The 14,556-nt window shown below is 50.3% G+C and overlaps 1 protein-coding gene across 5 annotated transcripts in view; it reads left to right on the forward strand.

Annotated features, from left to right (window-relative positions):
* Positions 1–14,556, forward strand: part of URB1 (URB1 ribosome biogenesis homolog) — an 84,118-nt gene that overhangs the window by 17,562 nt on the left and 52,000 nt on the right. For 4 of the 5 annotated variants that reach the window (XR_006207060.1, XM_042954833.1, XM_042954834.1 and 1 more), the window contains exons 8-15: positions 1,413–1,537; positions 5,634–5,829; positions 7,104–7,241; positions 9,255–9,428; positions 10,050–10,179; positions 10,746–10,862; positions 11,958–12,070; positions 13,939–14,058. Coding sequence is in view for 4 of the 5 variants with exons in the window: in XM_042954833.1 (XP_042810767.1) it covers positions 1,413–1,537; positions 5,634–5,829; positions 7,104–7,241; positions 9,255–9,428; positions 10,050–10,179; positions 10,746–10,862; positions 11,958–12,070; positions 13,939–14,058 (1,113 nt within the window). In the remaining variant the exon portion in view is untranslated. The remainder of the gene's footprint in view (positions 1–1,412; positions 1,538–5,633; positions 5,830–7,103; positions 7,242–9,254; positions 9,429–10,049; positions 10,180–10,745; positions 10,863–11,957; positions 12,071–13,938; positions 14,059–14,556) is intronic. The other variant, XM_042954836.1, reaches the window with a different exon arrangement.

A 14,556-nucleotide genomic window follows, 5' to 3' on the forward strand; every position in this document is an offset into this window, starting at 1 on the left:
CAAATATCTTTTCCCATTCCGTTGGTTGCCTTTTAGTTTTGTTGAGTGTTTCCTTTGTTGTGCAGAAGCTTTTTATCTTCACGAGATTCCAATAGTTCATTTTTGCTTTTAATTCCCTTGCCTTTGGAGATGTGTCAAGTAAGAAATTGCTGCGGCTGAGGTCAGAGAGGTCTTTTCCTGCTTTCTCCTCTAGTGTTTTGATGGTTTCCTGTCTCACATTCAGGTCCTTTATCCATTTTGAGTTTATTTTTGTGAATGGTGTAAGAAAGTGGTCTAGTTTCATTCTTCTGCATGTTGCTGTCCAGTTCTCCCAGCACCATTTGTTAAAGAGACTGTCTTTTTTCCGTTGGATATTCTTTCCTGCTTTGTCAAAGATGATTTGGCCATACTTTTGTGGGTCTAGTTCTGGGGTTTCTATTCTATTCCATTGGTCTATGTGTCCATTTTTGTGCCATGTATTTATTTCTTATATCACAATATCAATCACAACGCAAAAGCAAATAGAAGCTTAGGAAAATGATTTTCTAATTGAAGTGTATGCTGTAAAGAGAGACTATTTTTTTTTTTTTTTTTAATTTATTTCTGAGAGACAGAGAGCACGTGCACTTGCTTGTGTAAGTGGAGGAAGGGGCAGAGAGAGAGGGAGACAGAGAATCCAAAGCAGGCTCCAGGCTCTGAGCTGTCAGCACAGAGCCCGATGTGGGGCTCACACCCACAAACCGTGAGATCTTGACCTGAGCCAAAGTCAGATGCTTACCCGACTGAACCACCCAGGTGCCCCAAGAGAGATTCTTTAATGATGGGGGTACGGATACTGATCTGCTCCGTATTTGCTAACGCAGTGGGGAGTTCCACTATGTGATCCATGGTTTGCCCTTACATAAAATGGTGTAATCATCTCTACCCTGCCAGACTCAGGCCTGCCATAAAAATTAAATGAGAACCCTTACTGTGGAGTGCTTGGAAACAATGAGACATGACTTAAAGTGTCCCCTTATCTGTTGTTTCTTGTTCCAGCAACTCCCTGTTTGTTCAGTGTTAAAAATAAATATTTTCTTTTTAAATTCAGCTTATTTAAACTAAAACAAAAACAGTTCACCCATTTTTTTTCACTCCCCCCCAACCTCTACGTCTGGCAACCACCAGTCTCTTCTCTGTATCTATGAGCTTTTTTTTTTTTTTTTTTAAATTTATTACTCAGTTTATTCTTTTTATATTCCACATATGAGAGTATTTTTGTCTTGTCTTGATTGGTGTTTCTGTTCTTTGGGGTTTTTTTTGAATGATACCAAGCATGTAAGATATTTTCTAAGTCATCATCAGGCACGTGGTATCGCCCAGTTTTTACTCTGTAGATGTTACCGAGGCTCATGAACTTGAGATTTTCATTGAATTTTAAAAAAATCTTGTAGACTTCTTCTGAGGACGCAGGGAAGATCCTGGTGAGGGAGCTTGTTCACACCTTCCTGATGGATCTTTGCTGTTCGCTCAAGCATGGGATTAATTTTTACGACGCATCTTTCGGTACCATCGGCAGGTAAAGTGGCACATTTGAGAAGCGCGGGCCTGTGTTCCGTCACGTACATGACTTCCAGCGGAAGTCTGTAGAATAACGGAATTGTGGTGGTTTACAACTAGAATTTTAGACATGACCTCACTCGTTACAGGGACGAATATTTGGAAGCCCAGAGACTCCCTGCTCATCACGTGCCCTTAGGGCACAGGGCTCAGGGTAGCCGCTGACTTAGGCACCCAGTAGGAGGTGTCTCACCCAGGGGGGTGCTGCGGGTTTCACTAGAGACTGTGGCGTCGGCTGGGTCCGAGGAAAGTCTTACGGCCACCTTGCCAGAGAGGGTAGGCCCCTTCGCAGGCCTCCACACAGGCTGGAGGCGGGAGCCACCGCTCTCCCAGTTTTGCAGGTGAGGGAAATGGGCACAGAGAAGTTGGGTCACTCAGCGTGTGTCAGAGTTCTGCTTTACACCCAGGGAATCTGGGGGCCCCTGGCTGACTGACACTTGATTTCAGCTCAGTCATGATCTCACAGGGGACCGAGCCCCATGTTGTGCACTGAGCTAACAGTGCTGACCCTGCTTGGGATTCCCTCCCTCCCTCCCTCCCTCCCTCCCTCCCTCTCTCTCTCTCTCTCTCTCTCTCTCTCTGCCTTCCTCCTCCTCCTCCTTCTCCTTCTCCTTCTCCTTCTCCTTCTCCTTCTCCTTCTCCTTCTCCTTCTCCTTCTCCTTCTCCACCACCTTCTTCTTCTCTCTCTCTCTCTTTCTTTCTCTCCCAAAATAAACTTTAAACCCAGGGAATTTGGTTCCAAGTCTATCCTCGTAACAGCTAAATAGTCCTTCCTCTCCTCAAAGCTGCTGATGCGCTGGGTTTTCAAAATTTTGTTTCATGTTGCACACTTATGGCAATGTTTCATCAGTAAGGAAACATAAAGTCCCTACCTGATGGTTTAGATGATATTCTTTTAGGTTTTCTCTTTTAGTCTAACGGTAAACACATATCCATGTTACTATTTTTAATAACCAAAATACTCTAATGTTAGATTTATCAACCTGCTTTTCTTCCCCCCTGACGGCAAAAATATTAGGTATATTTTCTGTTCATTGTGAATACCCTCATTTTTAAAAATTTTTTTATTTTACCACTGTGGCACTTTTATCATAAGGATCTGGATGGTTTGGTTTAGTTTCTACCAGTTAGGAAATGACTGATTCCTTCAGAATGGGATAACACTGGAAATTTTTCTCCCTGCTTGTGACTTGTTTTGATTCTGAGATTATTATGACTTAATTTGCCACATTATTTCTTTTTCTTTCAACTTTGTTTCAGCGATAGTGTAACTTTGCTCTCATCAGGGAAAACAAGCTCACCTTCCTGGTAACATGTAACAGCAGACTTTTATCGTCTAGTATGATGTAACACCATGCTTAAAACACATTTTTTTCCCCCTAAGTAAGTAAGACCCATAAAATAGGTCATTTGATGAGTGTATTTGAATCAGCTTGTGGGTGTGGGTCTGTTCGAATAAGCTGTGGTTTATGTCAGTTTTTGAAGCCAGGGACAAAAGACAAATGTTTGCGCTTAGGGGAGAGGAAGGGAATTTTGTTTGTGGGGGCCTTAATGGAAAATTTTGAGAAAATCGACGTGTGCGGTTCCCCAGCGGAGGTGAAGCTTGCTCCCTCCCTCCCTCCCTCCCTCCCTCCCTCCATTCATTCAGGTAGGTGTCTGTGCACATGTCACCATATCCAGGAGGCCTTCCCCAGCAGCCCTTTTCTGAAATAGCCCTTCCACTGTCCCTGTCCTTTTGCCTTGCTCTTGACTATGACTTACCGCCACCTTGCACATTTATCTATTTGCTTGTTCATTATGTGATAGATGAGAACCAATGTGAACAGAGGCTGGTCTGTTTGGGATCCCCAGTGTCTAGGACAGTGCCGGGCACCCAGTGGGTGTGTGAAAGCCAGGCATTACAGTTGGTAAACTTCTTCTCTAAGGGAAGAAGTAAGTATTGGAGGCGTGGTGTGCGGTCTGTATTGTGACCTCTCAGCTCTGACATTGTAGTGCCGGAGCAGACATGGACATAAACAAATGGGTGTAACTGTGTTCCGATAAAGCTTTATTTACAAAGATAGATAGTGGGCTGCAGTTTGCCAACCCCTGGTGTGGAGGTTGAGAGAACAAATTCTGGGGTCAGCTCTGAGACCTTGACAAGTGCTACTGCTCTCTGCCTCTGTTGCCTCATCTGTAAAATGGAAATAAAGTTGGCATCCACTTCAGGGGGAAGTAGAGCATGGGAACTGCCTAGAGCAGTGCCCGGCCCACATTGTACGCTGTGGAAATACGTTACTTTATTGCATTGTCCGTTAAAATAACGTGGATGTTTATAGTATTTTTAGTGCACTTTGTAGTATTCAACGTGTTTGTTTGACAGCAAAAACTGTTTTGTTCGTGAAATTTTCATATTAGGAATTTTAAACTTTTTTTTTTTTTTAAGTTTATTTATTTTGAATAGAGACAGAGCACGAGCAGAGGAGGGGCAGAGAGAGAGAGACAGACAGACAGACAGACTCCTAAGCAGGCTCCACACCGTCAGTACAGAGCCCAGTCGGGCCTCAAACCCGCGAGACCAGGAGATCATGACCTGAGCTGAAACCGAGTTGATTGCTCAACCGACTGAGTCACCCCAGGCGCCCCAAGAATTTTAAGTTTTTGAAAAGATAGCTTTCTGATCGAAATTCCACTCTAATTCAATTTTTGAAAAATGTTTTATTATAGGTAAAGCTGTCATAATGCATCTTAATTTTAGTCAATTCACAAGGGGACACAGAACAGTGAGGATTCTGGAAGCCGTCAACGTGGCATGCTAGTGATACATTCTGGGATGTTTTGGATTTGGTGACTTCCCAGGAACAGGCAGCTCTGAAAAGTCATCCTCCCTCAGAAGGATCTGGGGGTAACCCTAGAGTACCGTGGGCTTGGCTGTGTAGATCCTGGGCTGGCTCCTTCTTTATGCAAGGTTTAATGTCTACAGGTTTTCCTGATTCTTATTTTTATGGTCTTTTGAAAACTCACTTAGGGACAAGTTTTGAGTATTTTCATACAGTAGATTTTTTTTTTTCTATGTTAGCTTCTTGCAGCAGCTCAGTGAAGGCATAGGAATTTGAAATACGTTAGAAACGGAGGAGGCAGAAAACCTGTGGAAAGACTTGGAGCCATTTTGTCGAGTTTTAGAAATAATTTATGGCACTGTGGACTGTGGGGCAGTTCATTCGCCCTTCTCGTAAAAGTCTTTTCAAAAGTTAAATGCATTCTCTGTTTTTTTATACCTAATGCTTACATGTCTATTTATTTACATACATGCCTTTTCGTGTGCGGTTGGAGGAAAGAGGTCAGGAAAATCCCACGGGGAAATTAGGGGAGTGGATTCCTCCCTGCGGGTTTGGCCCTTTCTTTACATTAGCCTTGACTTCTGGGTAGACTGGTAGGTGGCCAGGGTGGAGACAGAGAGTGGGTTTCTTCCTTCTCTTTAAAAGTCAAATGGAGGAGTGCCTGGGTGGCTCAGTCTGTTGAGTGTCAGACCCTTGATTGATTTCAGCTCAGGTCATGATCTCAGGGTCGTGGGATCAAGCCCTGTGTTAGCCCCGTGCTCAGCATAGAGCCTGCTTGGGTGCCTCTCTCTCTCTCTCTCTCTCTCTCTCTCTCCCCCTTCTGCCCCTACCCCCCGCTCCCCAAATAAATAAAATAAAAGTCAGATGGAACTCAAGGGAGGGAAGGAGAGGTTGGAGACAGGAAAGGAGAGACTTTTTCAGCTACTCAGAAATAGAGGAGAGAGATTCAAGCCCTTTCTTGGGGAGCTGGAACCCCGCAGGCCATGAAAACACCCCACTTAGTGTCACGAGGGAAACTCAAAGGTGAAATGTGCCGGTTGCCGTGTTTCAACTGTGTTTCCTGAGGGCGATTTCGAGGAGCTGCCGTTCTGACCCTGAGCTCTCAGTTTAAGTTTATTTATTTTGAATAGAGGCTTGTTTTTATTCTGAGATTATTATGAATGAATCGTGAATTATGAATTATCTTAGTGTGCTGTGGAAATTCCCTGCCGACCCTTGTCTCTCTCTCTCTGGCAGAGGCGGGAACCTGACCCTCCTGCACTTACTGTTGGGTTTGAAAACTGCAGCAGACGACGAGCTGGTGGCCGAGCTGGTGGTGAACATCCTCAAAGTGTGCCCGGACTTGCTGAACAAGTACTTCAAGGAAGTAACATTTTCCTTTCTGCCAAGAGCGAAGTCCACTTGGTCAAATAACATCAAACTACTGAACAAGGTGAAACCCCCGGGGCTCTGGCCTGTGTCAGGGGCCGGGAGAGGGAGAGGGAGAGGGGGAGTGACGAGCCGACGGACCGCAGGAAGGACGGAGAACTCGTCCAGCCATTCTGCAGGGGCGACGTCAGCTCACGTGGGGCTGGCGTCCCGGTCCTCTGAGGACATCCTGCTCTTCGCTGAGCAGAACTTCGAGCTGGACGCCTTTTGCATCTGTTAAGACAAATGCGTCTCCTTCGTCCAGATTTTGCTTAGAGGGAGATCTCGGTGAATTTTGGCACATTGAGGCTGACGTGAGCGAAAGGTGTGAAATGGAGAACCGCGTTTAAAGACCGCCGTCTTAAGTACTTAGAACGACGTAGGACACGCTGTGAAACGATGCTGTGTCTGTCTGGGTGCCGGCGTGCGAATGTCCTGATCAGAGTCCGCCCTCCTTCGCCCGCCGCCGCGGACGTGCCTGCTGCACGTTCTTTCGCAGCGCTGCCTGGCTCGGGGCGCGCCGTCCGACTCGCGGTCTGGTGGTGAAATAGCGAGGGTTGCGGTCTCGTGCCTCCGCTAGGCAGGCGCGGGTTACCTGCCAGACAAGCTCTCGCCCACGCTGGCTTCGTTCTCCTTGAGCGCGTGCGGTCCCCACGTGGATCTTGGGGCGAGAAGGAGGCCGTTCGCCCCTTACGTTGGGGAGGGGCGGCCCGTGGCCACCCCCACCCCCGCTGGGGGCTGCTCTGGTTCCGCCCTCCCCGGGGAGGGGTGGGGGGGCAGGTGCGCGGCCTTTGCCGGCCTGGGTGCGAGCCCTCGCGTCACTGCTTCCTAGCCGGGTGCCCCCGGGAAGTTACGGGATCTTACTGAGATCCAGCTTTGTCATCCACGAACGCTTTTTACTGTTAGTGTCCAAGGTCCCTACCCTAAAGGGTCGTCATGAAGTGTTAAAAAGACGACACAGTGTGTCAGGTGCCACAGCCGGTGAGTAGTGCTTAGATTGGATTGTAGCGCTGGATTGTTACTTCCAGCGGTGACTTCCTCGCCATCAGAGGTTTTAAGAGGCTCCCCAGGCCGCAGGCAGAACTCTGCTTTGAAGGTCACGGCCTTCAGGCCTCGTGACCTGACTTTTCTCTGACAAGTAGAGTTGGGGGTTGACCGTCCGGAGCCTGTTCCTTGGCAGTCCCCGGATGTCCGTCACTAGGACTGCTGCATTGGACTGGCTTCGCTGTGGGGTACCTACAGTTGGCCTGGTTTGCAACGAAACCTGTAGCAGCTCATGCTCTCGTCTCTTTGTCGTAGATCTATGAAGCCCAGCCAGACGTTTCCAGGGCCTTTGAGACCAGAGAGTTCATCCCCTTGCCTCGGCTCCTGGCAATGGTGATGGTGACCACCGTGCCCCTGGTGTGCAATAAGACGATGTTCACCCAGGCGTTAAATGTAAGTGGTCAGCTTTCTTCTAGAACTTTCTGTTCACTGCACTGGCCATGCTGGGGATTGTTCCGAGAACGCCTGCCTGGATTCAGCGGCTGGTATTTTGTCAGTGAGCCTCAGGCTTTCCATGTTTCCACTCACCTGGACAAGGGCCCCTGGAGCCCAAGGCATGTTCCGGCCAGGGGATCTTCCTGCTCCAGCACAGCCAGGACCATGGACCCCTGCATGGCTCTGCGCTCGCCTGAGGGTGGGAGCCTGTTAGACTCAGAGGAAGGGAAGTGTGTTCAGCTACAGCCCAGTGTCACGTATGAAAGTGTTAGCTCAGTGTTTGTGGAAGGGGTAGGACTGAAATTTGCCTGGCAAATCCTGTCTCTTGTGGTTTAAGTGAAGAAGCATTAAGATTTCTGGGGAACATTTACTTTGAGGATGAGCTGTGTCGGGCATTTTGACAGGACATATGCACGGAGAAGTGAAATTCTGTATCATTCGTGATGGCAGTCCCTGAGTCCCTCCAGAAGCCACCTTCTCAGGGACTCCTGTGTCTCCCACCACAGCACCGTGGCCTCAAGCGAACGGCTGTGAGCTGTCGGCACACGTGGGTCCCGTGCCCTGCCAGCCCCTCCTAAACCCAGCTTCCTCAGCACTCAGCTGGGAAGGCCGAGTGTCCCCACGCTTCTAGCAGGCTGGGTTGTGGTGTGGACACAGCGGGACCAGGGTCAGCCAGGGTGGGCCGCACAGGCAGGAGGTGGCCCCGGCAGCGAGGGGGCCGTCAGCACAGAGTGGTGAGGACCCCCTAGGATATGTAGCCGGGCTCAGCATTGTTTTTAAAAATGCTTATTTTGAGAGAGAGAGGGAGAGCGTGTGAGCAGGGGAGGGCAGAGAGAGAGGGAGAGAGAGTCCCAAGCAGGCTCCACACTCAGCATGAAGTCCATTGTGGGGCTCGATCCCATGACCGTGAGGTCAGGACCTGAGCTGAAATCAGAAGTCAGATGCTTAACCGGCTGAGCTACCCAGGTGCCCTGGGGCTCAGCATTTTCGATGCCTGTCCAGGGTTTGTGCTGGCAGTGGGTTGTGGGCGAGGAGTGGGGAGGCCAGAACGAAAGGCCTTTTGTTCTGGTTGCCAAATCATAACAGTCAAAATTGGGACCCTGCTCTCTTGCCCATCTGTCTGGTGGGGGAGACAAAGTGTTTTATCTCAAGGGGCTTTCAGGGAAACAGCTGAAAGGCATGTGTCTAATGCAGTGCTACTTTAGCACACGTACGAAATGAACCCCCAGCTCGCTGGAACGCTGAGGGAATGGGGCGTTGTAGTTGTTAAACTGAAAGCCCATCGGGTAGCCGTTTTGTGTCTCCCTGCCCCTCACTCTGCTGTGGCCCAGCTGGCTCGCCCCAGCCCGTCCTGCCCCTGGGGTGCCCCTGGGCCTGAGTTGGTCGGGGCCGGGCCTGAGACGGCATCTCCCGGGGTACCCTCGTTCTGGTAATTGCCCCGGTTCTTGAATTCTGTTCAACCTCTGCAGCGAGTGAGGATTCGGAAGTCTCCTGGCTGTCCTTATGAAGGTACCTGAGCCCATGTTTGGGGGCTGCACGCTTCCCAAGCCTGGAGGTGGTTTTTCCTACTAAGTGTGTGGTGCCTTTTCTTGTCACCTGTGCGCCTGACAGCGAGTGCTAGTTGGGGCTGGGTGGGTGCTGGTGAGATTGTGGCTGTTCTTGATGTGGATAATCCACATGAGGTCAGTGGCTGTCGGAAAAGACTTACCAAACACAGTGAAACAAAATTGAGAGTAACTCTCAGACTCTAGTAGCCACCTCTTCAGCAGGTGCTGAGGTCAGATCTGTGGCAGGTCAAGGGGGCAGGGTCCCCAGGCCACCTCTTCTCACGGCGTCGAGGGTACCCAACTCACGCAGCCTTCCCTGGGAGTGACCCCCGGAGAGGCCAGAGCCAGCCACACCCGGGGCTTGGGAGATCTGTGTCCATAGTGCAGCCTACAGACGTGTGGATTTAGCTCTTTTTCTTCCCAGTTGGACAGCATATCAGTGAAGCACACAGCCTTGTCCCTTGTTTCCGTCATTTTGAAAAGAGCATTAAAAACGATCGAGCACTGCCTGAATAAAGAGACGTGGCAGGAATCAGGCGTGTACACGGCCACGGCGATAGAAGAGTTCGTGCGCCTCTTCAGAGAAGCCCTGAGCAAGGTAGGCGCGGGAGCTGGGTTTGGCCTTTCCGGGGAAGTTTCCGGGGCTTTCCTTACAGCTGTCACAGGTAAGCACGCCAGGTGGAAGAGGCAGCTCCGGGAGCACAGAGGGCAGGTGTGAAACGAAACGTAGCGTAGGGGTCGGGGTGCTCCTTGCTAGAAGCTGACGTGCTCTCCCACTGCCGCACGCACGAGGGCCAGGGCCAGGGCCAGGGCGAGGGGGTGGCTTGGGAGGCCTGTTCTGGTGAGTGAGGAAGGGCAGTCATCTGCAGACGGGGTACCTGCCCCAGAGGAGCCGAGGTCATGATGGACGCGGCCCCCGGCCCGTCGTCAGACATGTGTCTTCGTTTCTAGTGTTTGGCTCAGGTGAAGGAGGCCTCGGAGCTTTGTTACAATTATCAGCGCTTGTGTTTTCAACCACGTCCTTGTTGTACACAGTTGTGGGGATTACAGCGCAAAGCAGAGCTCACAGAGGGCGCCGGCCTGTTCTCCCTCCACGTCCGTCTCGTACACACTCACACCACGTGTGCTCGTGTCCTCCCTTTGTGTTTAGCTTCTCTTTAGTGGATTCATTTCATCTGCGTCTCTCTCTTGTTTAACATGACTGTCTTTTCCCTTTCAGGTCTTACCAGACCTGAACACCATCGTGTGGGTCTGGCAGTCACTTCGAAAGCAGGAGACAAAACAAGATGATGAGAAAGGAAAGAAAAGGGGCATCCAGACTCCTGCTGCCTGCGTGGCTCCCCAGTGCGGTGAGGGCTGGGTGGGGCCCTGCTCTTTGCAGACAGAGGTGACACAGGCAGCCAGGGACCCCTCCAGCCTACAGGGGCTTTGGAGGCATCTGTTGCAAATGTGCCCAGGCTTTACACAAGCACCGTGACTCTCTAAAGATTTGAGCGATGGGCACCGTGTGCTCTGGCCTTTCCATGGGGGCCTCTCTTTGGCTGTGCAGGTAGAGGTGGGCTTCACGGTCCTCCTCCCCACCCCCCCCACCAGTAACGAGATACATTGATTCAGACCTTGCTGTTGGCCTGCCGGGCAGTGGACTTTGTACCTTCTGTCTATATCCTGTTTAGTCCCCGTTGTTCACACGAAGGCGCTGACACACAGAGAGACAGTCGCTTTAACCTGTCCAAGGTTACAGCCCCAAAATGAGGACTTACACCCAGTCTGTTTGAACAGGCTTGACTGTTCCCACGTAGACTCTGTAGGGATCCGTCCGCAGCCTCTGCCTGTGGCCGTTGACCGCATACCACCTGCTGACTAAGGACAGAGACCGACTGTGTTTCCTGATTTAAGGTGTTTTATGTTGGTTCAGATGATGCGGAAACCATTCTTCTGAAGGCTGTTCTGCTCCAGGTCATATGCCTGTACCAGAAGGTGGTCCCACACGTGGTCCTGCAGTACAACTTCGACTTCAGCAAGCTCCTGAAAGGTGCGTCTCGGGACGGCGGGGGCCCCTCTGCTCTTTCTGCCGGCGGGGATGAAGGAAACGCTCGTGAACCGGAGCTGAGCCCCCGGAGCTGAGGCCCGGGAGGCCGGTGGGCAGTTTGGCTGTGCACACGATCCACCTGACTGGTTATTTTTATTTGCACTAATGTTTTTTAAATCGCCAGTTGTCCTTAAGTAAATATCGGATGAACATTTAGCAGCAGTGGGCACAGCAGGGAGAAGCCAGGCTGCCAGAGGTTTCTGCCTTAGATAAGTGACAAATCAGATTGTGTGCATTAACGCTAAAGCCCCTCTTCAAGGGAGCAGGGGTGCAGAAATGAGAGCCCCTTAGAAGGGATGTCCCGTTCCCGCAGAGGCACTTTGGACGTAGTTACTCATGGTTTACCCAGTGAGTCAGGTTCAAACCACATCTTGTAAAAGTAACGTTACGCTTGTCTGGTCACGTTTCCTTGATGGAAAAGTGTGTCTAATAACTTCATAATTGGGCCCACGGAGGAAAACTTGCAGAAGCGTCATTCCTGGGGTTTATATAAGCTATTGGGACGGTTCCACTGAAAAGCTATAATTAACTTCTTAATCGTTGGAAGGCGAAAGGTTCTTTTTGCTGTGAGAGTACGAAATTTACTAGCACTGTGTCATTCCCAAGCAAAGGGAAATCCAGAAATCAGGCCAGCGGATGAGGACGCGGTCTTGGGCTCGCGTGGCCACAGTCTGTTCACAAAACGTCTGCGGTCTGGGGAGCAAGGCGGCGCCTCTCGCCCGAGACGACGTTAATGAGAGACTGCACCCAGGAGGCAGCGAGAGGTGTGGGCCTCACGCTGTAGGGAGAGGTCACTTCAGGCCAAGGGGCTGTTCTGGGCAAGTGGAGTTAGGGCTTATTGCTGAAGATTTGGATAGACCACAGGAGGGGAGGTTGTGCCAGGTGGGGCGCGTCTGGGCAGAGGAGAGGAGAGAGCCCCCAAGCCCCCTTCTTATTTCTACAGCTGGAGCTCCTCATCTGGCCCCCGGGGCCAGGGGCGGCCTTGCTGGGCGCCCCCCTGCACATGACTTCTGGTCTGTTTCCCTCTTTCTGCCACAGGAGTCATCTCCGAGCAGGGCCTTCGAGAGGAGGTGCCTCCCATTCTGCAGCACCACATCCTGAAGGTGGCTCTGGAGCTGCCCGCCAGCAAGTTCTTGTGGTTAAAGGCACAGGTAGGAAGCGGACAGCTTCTGCGTCTGTTAACTAACTCCCGGGCATGTTTTGGCCTGGAAGTTTCTAACTGGATCAGAACCCGACAGTTGGTTATACAGAAGACATGCACGGTTTCCCTCTTAGACGCATCTAGAGCAGAGGCCAGGTTCCGATTCATGAACCAGGAGGCCTGTGAGTCTGTTTGCTTTTGCAAAATAGGATGTTGAGTGTGTCCTTACTGAAACAATATTGTTGGTGGGTATTGGGAGGGGTTTTGTTTTGTTTTGTTTGTTTTACCTTGATTACTTTATATTTTGTTTGTCATTTTAAAACCTTTTCAGAAATAGATACGTTTTGAAATACAAAATAACTCCTCTTCGTTTGTCCTCATCCTGGAAGAACTTAAGACAGAGATGGAAATAGATACCAAGCCGGGAGAGGACCGAGGCTGGTGCAAAAACCAGTAAAGATTGCTGGAATTTTTTTCTGCCTGTCATAACGTCTTCTAGGACCTTCTGGAGAATATAATGCTGACTCATGAAGGCAACTCAGGCTGCAGCAGACACTTACCTGTGTGTTTAGGGACAGGACGCTCTATCATTTCTATCCAAGGAGGAAAAAATGACCAGGCAAAATTAAGCACTAAGTGTGTTTCTTAGTAGCTCTGATGGTGATTTTTTTCAGCGACTTAGATCTTATTTAAAATTTTATGGAACCACGGTGCCTGGGTGGCTCAGTCAGTTAAGTGTCTGACTTCGGCTCAGGTTATGATCTCACGGTTTGTGGGTTCAAGCCCCACACGGGGCTCTGTGCTGACAGCTCAGAGCCTGGAGCCAGCTTCGGATTCTGTGTCTCCCTCCCTCTCTGCCCTTCCCCCACTCATTCTCTCTCTCTTCTTTTCTCTCTCTCTCTCTCTCTCTCTCTGTCTCTCTCTCTGAAAACTAAATTAAAAAAAGGTTTTTTTTAAATTTTATAGAACCAGTAGCATAGAAAAGTACGTAGGTATTTTTACATGGCATATTTCCAGAAAAGCGTGAGAATGTGGGAGCACTGGCATCTGTGCATGTTCCCCCAGGTCCTCTCCTGAGGTTCACCTGTGTCGTAGTTGAGGGTTGACACGTGTGCCCTGTGCATCCGCGCCTTTACCACCACTTGAAGAGGCAGCCGGGGCACAGAGTAGTACGGACACCCTTGCGGTGTGCCGGCTGTAACTGGAGGGTCCAGGGTTGGCCGTGGGCGTGTTGCCCACAGCCCTGCTCTCAGCCTCTGTACCCACCATGAGGCCATTGCCACAGACCCCAGAGAGATGACCAGCCCGGGGAGCCATTGAGTTTTTTACTGCAGCTGAACAGGGCCAGTGGGATCCTGGTGATTCATTTGGGAAGTGAACAGAGGGAGGCCTCTTAACTTTGAAAGAACTGGTATAAGAAATATTAATTTATATTCTGTGCCCCACCTTCTGCTTATAAGATGAAGTCTGCTGGGCTTTATGAACACCAGCACTTCCCATGTTCAGGGTCACCCTCATTGCCGGGGGCTGCAGGGACGCCAGCCAAACACAGCCTCGGTGGCATTTGGGCGGGGGATCTGGAGCTCCATGAACTCTGAGACGTATGTTCAAAGCTCACAAGCCTTTGTGAGAAGCTAAATTACGTATAAGGGATCGACTCTGTCGGCACCCGCATCTTGCTGACATGCAGCAAATACAATTACCCAGCTGCTGTTGGGGCTTTGGTTGAGCACCTGGCCTCTGAGCCTCCTCGTGTAAAATCCCAGCCGTGTTGCCGAGTTGTAGTTAAAATGAGATAAGAGGCCTGGAGCCATACTGGGCTCCGTGTATATCCGTGACCTGTGTAATGTTTATCATCTGTTACTGTTCAAACTCCAGGAAGGCCCAGAGGCAGAAATTATTGGAGGAGAACGATCTGTGTTTTACTTGCTGATGAAAATGTTCGTGACCAGTAGCCATCTACACCTCAAGTCATCCACCAAACTTCTGATCACAAAGGTGAACGTTCCCTACCCATTCCTAGTTCTGGGAAGCGTTTTCACAGTCTTCGTTACAGAAGGTGCTTAGTAAACAGCTGTCGAATTCAGGAAGCTTCAGGGCTTCTGTAAATTTAAAACTCGGAGGTTTTAAGGCAGTTTTAATTTATCATGTCTAAACTTAGCTACGTTCCCGAGGCAGCACGGTGAAGTGGAGAACATGGGCTCTGAAGTCTTGTTCCTGGATTTGACTCCCAGTCCTACTTCTTCCTGGATGGCATTAGGCAGATGACCCAACCTCTCTGAACGTTGTCTTCCCAGATGAACGGGAAGGATGAAACGGTGGGGTTGCAAAGGAGGGCGCACGTGAGATCAAGCAGTAGATCAGGCCCGGCGCGTGGTAGGCTCAGTAACGTGTCCGGTTTCCGGCCCTCCGGGGAACTGTTGAATGGGCGGTGCCTTTCCGCACCTGTCCAGACTCCGCCTTCTCCAGGGGCTCAGCCTTTCTGACCTCCTTCGT

This window comes from Panthera leo, chromosome C2, assembly GCF_018350215.1.
Source record: "Panthera leo isolate Ple1 chromosome C2, P.leo_Ple1_pat1.1, whole genome shotgun sequence".
NCBI classification, from domain to species: Eukaryota; Metazoa; Chordata; class Mammalia; order Carnivora; family Felidae; genus Panthera; species Panthera leo.